Genomic DNA, 10,000 nt, shown 5'->3' with positions numbered 1-10,000 from the left:
TGTTAAGGAAGACAAAGCGACGCGCGGTGACAGGCGGTGGGCGAGTGGGTAGCGTCGTGGTGAGGCAACACCATAATGGACGGCAATTAACCCCACACCAGAATGTGTGTGTGTGTGTGTGTGTGTGTGTGTGTGTGTGTGTGTGTGTGTGTGTGTGTGAGAGAGAGAGAGAGAGAGAGAGAGAGTAGGAAAAAGGAATGAAAGAGCAAGGTTAGAAGTAAGGGTGTGGAGGGGATTAGGGTGGGTAGAGTGAGGGGGGGAGTCAGGGAGGAAGTGGGAGGGGAGAGGGAATGAACGGGTGGGGAGTGGGGAGAGGGAGGGGAAAAGCAAGATAAGGGAGACCTGGGGAGAAAGGGAGAAGAGGGGAGGGAGAAAAGAGGCTGGGCATCGCAAAGCAGAGGGTAGGGAGACAGGCTGGGCACGGTGAGAGAAAAGATGAGAAGAGGAGAGGAGAGGAGAGGAGTGGAGAAAAAAGAGAAGAGACGAGAAAAGGAGAGGAGAAAAAAGAGATGTGACGAGAAGAGGAGAGAAAAAAAAAGAGGAGAGGGGAGGAGAGAGGAGAGGGATCGGAAGGGAAGGGAACGAAAGAAGGAGGAAGGCAGGGCAGGGTGAAGGAGGGTAAGGAAGGGGCAGGGCAGGGTGAAGGAGGGTAAGGAAGGGGCAGGGTGAAGGAGGGTAAGGAAGGGGCAGGGCAAGAGCGGCAGGGGTGAAGGAAGGGCAAGGATGACGCGAAGGGAGGGATAGGGGAGAAGGCAAGGAGGGGGACGGGGAGGGGAAAGGAAGGAGGAGGTGGGGGAGGAGGGGGTAGGGAGACGGAGGGGGAGGGAAGCAATGAGGCGGTGGGGAGAGGGGAAGGAAGGTTAGAGGGGGCAAGGATATGGAGGTAGAGGGGGAGGGGGAACGGGAAAGGGGGATGTGGAGGTAGAGGGGGGAGGGGCAAATAAGGAGGAGGGGGAAAAGGAGGGTGTGTAGGGGGCGGGGACAGGGAGGGGGAGGGGGACAAGGAAGGGGGGTAGGGGTTGAGGTGGTGCCATGGTGCCCCTTTAACGGAGCTGGCACAGTGCCACGGTGCAGGTGGAGTGCCGCACCCGCTCTCTCTCTCTCTCTCTCTACTGCCGCAAAGAACATGAGTAAGTATACATGCGGTGTGTGTGTGTGTGTGTGTGTGTGTGTGTGTGTGTACGCAATCTAAACTCTATCCTATCTTTATCTATTCACACCAATCTATATTATTTTTTCTATTTATATCATCACTACACGCCCGGTTCCAGAGTTCACCCGCGGGGGGGGGGGCATGAAAAAAATAATAAATAAAATCTGAAGACATGCGGTAATAACAGCCTCCTTTACTTATTCTTCCCCACCATCATCATCATCATCATCATCATCATCATCATCATCATCATCATCATCATCATCTGCCACCCTCCCCTCCCCTCCCTCATCACCAACATCAACACTGACCACATCAACTACAGTGACACACACACACACACACACACACACACACACACACACACACACACACACACACACAAGATCTAAAAACACAAATCTTCACAAGGTATATATATATATATATATATATATATATATATATATATATATATATATATATATATATATATATATATATATATATATATATATATATATATATATTTTTTTCCTGACAAACAAACACACTTGACCCTAAACATCTTGACCCCATCTGAGGTCAAGGTTTACGGCCAAAAGTTTACAGTTTACAATCTTAGTATACGTTATATGACCTTTTTCGAGTTTACAAGGAGAGATACAATACACTGAAGATTTATTACCTCGCCCGAGATGGAGTCCGGCGAGGTATTGTTTTTGGTAGTTTGTTTGTTTGTTTATTACCCACATTAAGGAAAAATGGCAGAATGAAATTACATGAAACTTTCAGGATATGTGGGCACTGATCCAAAAAGGAAGTGATTAAATTCTGAAGGTAATCGAGTGACCATGAAAGGTCAAAATCAAGGTCACGGATTTTCAGAGGGCTATAACTTAATATCGGTTGAAGACAGAGATATTTACCATTTTCTACTGACAGAAACTTCCACTGGGCTTTCATTTGGAACCATGACCTTTGACCTTGAGTGGCTGAGAGAAAGAGAGAGAGAGAGAGAGAGAGAGAGAGAGAGAGAGAGAGAGAGAGAATTTCCGAGGCCCTGCACCCAGCCCCACACTTAACAAGCCTCTATCACCAGCAGCACATCTACTAACACCACATCTACTTACACCACATCTACCGACACCACATCTACTTACACCACATCTACTAACACCACATCTACCAACACCACATCTACCAACACCACATCTACTAACACCACATCTACCAACACCACATCTACCGACACCACATCTACTTACACCACATCTACTTACACCACATCTACTAACACCACATCTACCAACACCACATCTACTAACACCACATCTACCAACACCACATCTACCAACACCACATCTACCAACACCACATCTACCAACACCACATCTACTAACACCACATCTACCAACACCACATCTACTGACACCACATCTACTGACACCACATCTACTGACACCACATCCACCAACACCACATCTACTGACACCACATCTACCAACACCACATCTACTGACACCACGTCTACCAACACCACATCTACCAACATCACATCTACTTACACCACATCTACCAACACCACATCTACTAACACCTCTAACACGTAAGCACCCCCTCCCCCCACAATACCAGCACTATAACTTAACACCATCACCACCACCACTAACACCACTGGTCCACTGTTAACACCACATAACACCCAAGCACACACCATAACACCACTCTAGCTGACACATAACACCACATAACGCCTATGCAAACTCACGCAGCACCCGTCTAACTACACACAACACCACGAACACGAAAGGGGGAAAGCATTTGGCCGGAGAAACAGAGGCACTCGACTTTGGAATTGCGTGCGTGTGTGTGTGTGTGTGTGTGTGTGTGTGTGTGTGTGCGCGTGTGTGGTCTAAATCCAAAGTGCGTTGCCTTGTCCTCCCGTCACCACCCGGGCTGTCCCATGCTGAGACGGGAACGTGTACTGTACCGGTGCTGTACTCACTCTTTCTTACGCCCGCTGGGGGGGTGGGGGGCGGCGGGAGTTGGGGGGTCAGTAGGGGGGAGGGGGGTCAGCCACACCCACCACCACCATGACTGAAAACAATAATGGAGAGAGGCATTTACCCCACACACAGCCTGTCACCACCACACACAGCCTGTCACCACCACACACAGCCTGTCCCCACCACACACAGCCGTCACCACCACACACAGCCTGTCACCATGCCACACACAGCCTGTCACCACCACACACAGCCTGTCACCATGCCACACACAGCCTGTCACCACCACACACAGCCTGTCACCACCACACACAGCCTGGTGCAGTGGTAACGCTCTCGCTCTCGCCTAGCATCTGCTAAGACGGGGGTTCGCGCCTTGCTCGGGATGCGAAAAAGTTTCACTGACAAAGCGGGTGGTCACTGTCCTCCTTGAGCAAGAGGATGGGTGTGTGCGTGTGTGAAGGTCAAGGCTTTGCCCTTAGATCGGACTATATGAGCTCTCAGCTCTCTTCCGGGAGGGTAAAATGCCGATGATCACAAACCATCACGTGATCCTAACCGACCCGGTGAATTACACACAGCCTGTCACCACCACACACAGCCGTCACCACCACACACAGCCTGTCACCACCACACACAGCCTGTCACCACCACACACAGCCTGTCACCACCACACACTGCCTGTCACCACCACACACTGCCTGTCACCACCACACACAGCCGTCACCAACACACACTGCCTGTCACCACCACACACTGCCTGTCACCACCACACACAGCCTGTCACCACCACACACAGCCGTCACCACCACACACAGCCGTCACCACCACACACTGCCTGTCACCACCACACACTGCCTGTCACCACCACACACAGCCGTCACCACCACACACAGCCGTCACCACCACACACTGCCTGTCACCACCACACACAGCCGTCACCACCACACACTGCCTGTCACCACCACACACAGCCCGTCACCACCACACACAGCCTGTCACCACCACACACAGCCTGTCACCACCACACACAGCCGTCACCACCACACACAGCCCGTCACCACCACACACAGCCTGTCACCACCACACACAGCCTGTCACCACCACACACAGCCTGTCACCACCACACACAGCCTGTCACCACCACACACAGCCGTCACCACCACACACAGCCTGTCACCACCACACACAGCCTGTCACCACCACACACAGCCGTCACCACCACACACAGCCTGTCACCACCACACACAGCCTGTCACCACCACACACAGCCTGTCACCACCACACACAGCCGTCACCACCACACACAGCCTGTCACCACCACACACAGCCGTCACCACCACACACAGCCTGTCACCACCACACACAGCCGTCACCACCACACACAGCCTGTCACCACCACACACAGCCATCACCACCACTACACAGCCTGTCACCACCACACACAGCCATCACCACCACTACACAGCCTGTCACCACCACACACAGCCTGTCACCACCACACACAGCCGTCACCACCACTACACAGCCATCACCACCACTACACAGCCTGTCACCACCACACACAGCCGTCACCACCACTACACAGCCTGTCACCACCACACACAGCCCGTCACCACCACACACAGCCGTCACCACCACACACAGCCGTCACCACCACACGCAGCCTGTCACCACCCCACGCAGCCTGTCACCACCACACACAGCCTGTCACCACCACACACAGCCGTCACCACCACACACAGCCTGTCACCACCACACACAGCCCGTCACCACCACACACAGCCTGTCACCACCACACACAGCCGTCACCACCCCACACAGCCTGTCACCACCACACACAGCCGTCACCACCACACACAGCCTGTCACCACCACACTGCCGTCACCACCACACACAGCCTGTCACCACCACACACAGCCTGTCACCACCCCACACAGCCGTCACCACCACACACAGCCGTCACCACCACACACAGCCTGTCACCACCACACACAGCCTGTCACCACCACACACAGCCTGTCACCACCACACACAGCCTGTCACCACCACACACAGCCTGTCACCACCACACACAGCCTGTCACCACCACACACAGCCGTCACCAGGAATGCCAATATACCCAGACTAAAGCCCCACTGACAGGAAAACAACTCATACAACAATTCATAATGTGCAATTTCGATGAGGACGAATATCACAACCTGAGATCAAACGCCCCAGTGATAAGCTACTCTGCCAATTGCCTACACGTCTTTAGTAAGCAAAATAAAGGAATAAAAACTACAGCACTTTTACGGCTGCTGCATTTCCACCGCATTTTGGAGAAGACAATATTCGCGCCAATAAAAAAAAAAAGTATCGCCAATCGCCAAACTCCCACCCACACTAATGGCGTCAAATCAGCATACTTTACGCCACGATACGGTTTTCCTTCATACATAACATAGATAATATTCCACACGTATTCACTCTCTGGCACCTACTTTTGACAAACACTGTAACACTCAAGAGACGCACTGGAGGACCTGCAATGAACATATGATACTAGGATAACTAAATGAGAGAGAGAGAGAGAGAGAGAGAGAGAGAGAGAGAGAGAGAGAGAGAGAGAGAGAGAGAGAGAGAGAGAGAGAGTCTACGAGGGTGTAAGTACGGAAGTTCTGAGAGAAAGGGAGTGGGAAGTTTGTGAGTGAGAGAGGGAAGGGAAGTGGTCAAAAGTTGAGAGAGAAAGAGAGAGAGAGAGAGAGAGAGAGAGAGAGAGATAGCCAAAAAATTACAATATCAAAATGTATAAAAAAAATAGATAAAAGTAGATAGATAAACAGAGAGATAATACTCACCCCAGCTTTCGCCTTCTTCCCCCCCCCGTGGGTGTCGCCTCCACTCTGCACGCTGTTCATCTTCCACTTCTTCCACTTCCTCTTCCACTTCTTCCACTTCCTCTTCCACTTCCTCCACTTCCTCTTCCACACCTACACTATGGACGTATTAATTTTTGATCCTCGGTGTGTATTTTTTTTTAAAACACACACGCGCAGGTCTAACCCATCTTCAGAACGCACACGAAAACGCACACACACGCACTACACGCACACCGGGACGCACACTCACGGCTGTGGCTGTATTGAGTCTTTCTCCTCGGCCTCTGCGCTTGTTAATAACGATAGAAAACAAGAAAATATCATAGTTGTCTTTATTTCTTCACTCTTTCCTCGTTTTCTTTTTTGTCTTTTTTCAATTCTCTTTTCAATATTTCTCTTGTTTTTCTTTTTTTTTTTCTTTTTTTTTCTCTTTTATTTTGTCTTTTCAGTTCACTTTTCTTTATTTTTTCTTTTATTTGGCTTTTTATCTTGTCTTTTTTCAATTTTATTTACAGGTCACTATTTTTTCTTTTTTTAATTATCTTCTTTTTCATTGTTTTTCTCGGTTTTGTCTTTTCGTCTTTTTTCAATTTTCTTTTCACTTTTTTTTGTCTTTTTCCTTATTTTTTTTCGATAAACTACAAGGAGACCCACCTCTTTTCTTCTACCTTTCTTCTCCTCTTCAAGACAGGTAAGAAAATTTCACCTTCTTCCTTTTTCCTTGCTTCTTTCTTACGTTTTTCTTCTAAGGGATTCGAACAGAGGCGCCATCTTGCATTGAGGGAATATGAAGGTGAGAGTCCTTAAGCTTCACAAGAAGCTGAAGGAGGGAGTCTATGAGGGAGGGTTACTTGGCCGGGTGTAGGCTTCTTGGCAGGGTGTAGTCGACTTGGCAGGGTGTAGTCGACTTGGCAGGGTGTGGTCGACTTGGCAGGGTGTAGTCGACTTGACAGGGTGTAGTCGACTTGGCAGGGTGTAGGCTAGGCTATGAGAAGAAGGAGCAGCGTCTTAAGCTCCCTCTAGCCTCATCCTGACCCCTTTCCTGTGCCGATTTATTTTTTGCCTCTCTCTCTTTGACACATCTGAAAAAAGAAAAAAAAAATGTTAATACACTAATGGATTCAATTAATGTACACACACACACACACACACACACACACACACACACACACACACACACACACACACAGTCATACGTCGCACTTAAGGACAGAGAGAGAGAGAGAGAGAATTTCTTACTTTTTTCCCTTTCCTCCATTTCCCTCTTTCTTCAATTTCTTCTTCCTCTTCTCATTTTCCTCTTACGGCTTTCTTCTCCTCCTCTTCATTCCTTAATACATTCTTCTAGCTCTTCTTCTTCTCTTATTTCGTCTTCCTCCTCCTCTTCTTCTTCTCTTACTTCCTCTTCCTCCTCCTCTTCTTCTTCTCTTATTTCCTCTTCCTCCTCCTCCTCTTCTTCTTTCCTCTTCCTCCTCCTCCTCTTCTTCTTATCTCTTACTTCCTCTTCCTCCTCCTCTTCTTCTTCTCTTACTTCCTCTTCCTCTTCCTCTTTTTTTTTCTTCTCTTATTTCCTCTTCCTCCTCCTCCTCCCTCTTCTATTATTACCTCCTTCTTCATCTTCATTCCTCCTCCTCCTCCTCCTCTCTCATCATCAATACCATCATCATCTTCCGTTTCTCATTAGTCTCTCTTCCTCGACATACATCTCTTCCTCCTCTCCAATGACCCCCCTGCTTCCTACCTTTTCTTTCTCTTTTTCCTCCTACCTCCTCCTTTTCTCTTCCTCCTCCTCCTCCCCCTCCTCTTCTCCCATCAATTCCTTCTTCATTTCCTCTTTCGTCACCTTCATTTCCCCTCCTCTTCCCTGACCTCTTACTCCTCCTCCACCTTCTTCTTCGTCTTCTTCTTCCTTTCCCTCTTCTTTGTCTCCTCTTCCTCCTACCTTCCTATTACGTCCCTACTCTATCAGGAGGAGGAGGAGGAGGAGGAGAAGGATTACATAAGATTACATAGGAAAGCAAACAGCAACAGACCTTATGGTTCTTTCGAGGCTGCTTGTTAGAGAAGACTATGACTACAAGATCTAACTCTACATGCTGAAGGATAAGGATAGTAAAGCAAGAAGGCTCCCCCCACCACCAAACCCTCCAGGAAAAAGTGAGAAAAACCACCATGCAGCATGGAAAAACTGACATGGAAATTTTATAGGAAACACTGGAAAGGAAAAGTCACATTCTATAATACTTTATCTATAAGCTACCCGATAGAGTAACCTGAAAGAGAAAGTAAACAAATAAGATAATAGTTACGTCATGACATTATAAACCAGTTACATTGAGTTAATGGGAAGTCTGTGGACATAACGGGGAAACTACACCCTGCAAAGTGGGGATGTTTAGGGGTGGTGCGGTAGACCTGCCTGGCGCTTCTGAGGAGGAGGAGGAGAGGTGAAACAAGGGATTAAAAAACAAACAAATCAACTACTGAGACACAGACCATTAAGAAAACAGAGAGAGAGAGAGAGAGAGAGAGAGAGAGAGAGAAAGAGAGAGAGAGAGAGAGAGAGAGAGAGAGAGAGAGAGAGAGAGAGAGAGAGAGAGAGAGAGAGAGAGAGAGAGAGAGAGAGAGAGAGAGAGAGAAACAGGGGGTGTCCGAATTTTAGGATATGGTGTTCAAAGACGAAGACTGTGTGTGTGTGTGTGTGTGTGTGTGTGTGTGTGTGTGTGTGTGTGTGTGTGTGTGTGTGTGTGTGTGTGTGTGTGTGTGTGTGTGTGTGTGTGTGTGTGTGTGTGTGTGTGTGTGTGTGTGTGTGTGTTGTGTGTGTGTGTGTGTGTGTGTGTGTGTGTGTGTGTGTGTGTGACATTAACACGCTTGGCTGGGAAATATCTGACATTAAGCCGGATAAACGAGAGAGAGAGAGAGAGAGAGAGAGAGAGAGAGAGAGAGAGAGAGAGAGAGAGAGGCGTTTTTCCCATCTATTTTTTCTTGGGGGGGAGGGGTGGGACTGGGAAAAAAAAACAAAGAAAAAAAAACAATAGCCATTAGAAACGAGGAGTCGCTATCTAATTAACTCTCTTTCTTTCTCTCTCTCTCTCTCTTTCTCTCTCTCTAGAAACTTACGCCGTTTGAACTAATTAACCCCACCACACGGACCCCTCCCTCCCCTCCCTCACCCCGCCCTCCGCTACCCTCACCCCTCCCCTCCTCTAACACCTCCCCTCCCCTCACCCCTCCCTCATCCCCACCCACCCTCACCCCTCCCTCCCCTCACCCCTATTCTACCCTCACCCTTCCCCTCACCCCTATCCTCCTCCCTCCCCTCCTACCCTCACCCCTCCCCTACTCTCACGCCTCCCCTCCCCTCACCCCTCCCTCATCCCCACCCACCCTCACCCCTCCCCTCCCCTCACCCTTCCCCTGTCTTCACCCCTCCCTCACCCTCACCCCTCCCCTCCCCTCCCCTCACCCTGTTAATAGAAAAACCAAGAGGGATGGTAGTGGGATAGGGGGAGAAAATGGGAGGATGGGGGACGGGTAAGACAAGGATAGCAGCAAAAATATCTATTAGTGAAGGATATCATAGTCTACTACTGATAACGAGCGATAGATAAAATAGTAGACTGGTAGGGAGGGGAGTGGGATAGGGGGGAAAATAGGATGGGAGATGGACGATGAGGATGGGGATAGCACCAAAAATTACATCTATTAGTGAAGGATACCATAGTCTACTACTGATAACGAGCGATAGATAAAATAGTAGACTGGTAGGGAGGGGAGTGGGATAGGGGGGAAAAATAGGATGGGAGATGGACGATGAGGATGGGGATGATGGGAGTGTAAGAGATGGGGGGGTGATGGTGTAAAGAGGCTTATGGGGGCTTTATGTGGGGGTTGAGCAGCGTGATGGCCGCTTCTATTACGTGTGGATGGGTTGCTGGCTTGACCCGGCTTAGAGGGGGGGAGGAGGGGGGGAAGGAGACGAGGGGAAAAGGAGA

General features: G+C 49.4%; 1 protein-coding gene across 1 annotated transcript in view; it reads right to left on the bottom strand.

Moving 5' to 3' along the window:
* LOC145404353 (venom dipeptidyl peptidase 4-like) overlaps window positions 1-10,000 on the bottom strand; it is a 304,388-nt gene that overhangs the window by 222,722 nt on the left and 71,666 nt on the right. The window contains exon 3 of the mRNA XM_080275875.1: window positions 5,985-7,087. Coding sequence (XP_080132001.1) covers window positions 5,985-6,044 — 60 coding nt within the window. The 5' untranslated portion in view covers window positions 6,045-7,087. The remainder of the gene's footprint in view (window positions 1-5,984; window positions 7,088-10,000) is intronic.

Source organism: Coenobita brevimanus, chromosome 63, assembly GCF_032717465.1.
Source record: "Coenobita brevimanus isolate Jiangsu-jjx chromosome 63, ASM3271746v2, whole genome shotgun sequence".
Lineage (NCBI taxonomy): Eukaryota > Metazoa > Arthropoda > Malacostraca > Decapoda > Coenobitidae > Coenobita > Coenobita brevimanus.
The sequence above is the reverse complement of the archived record's forward strand: the minus strand, read 5'-3'. Positions and strand labels throughout refer to the sequence as shown.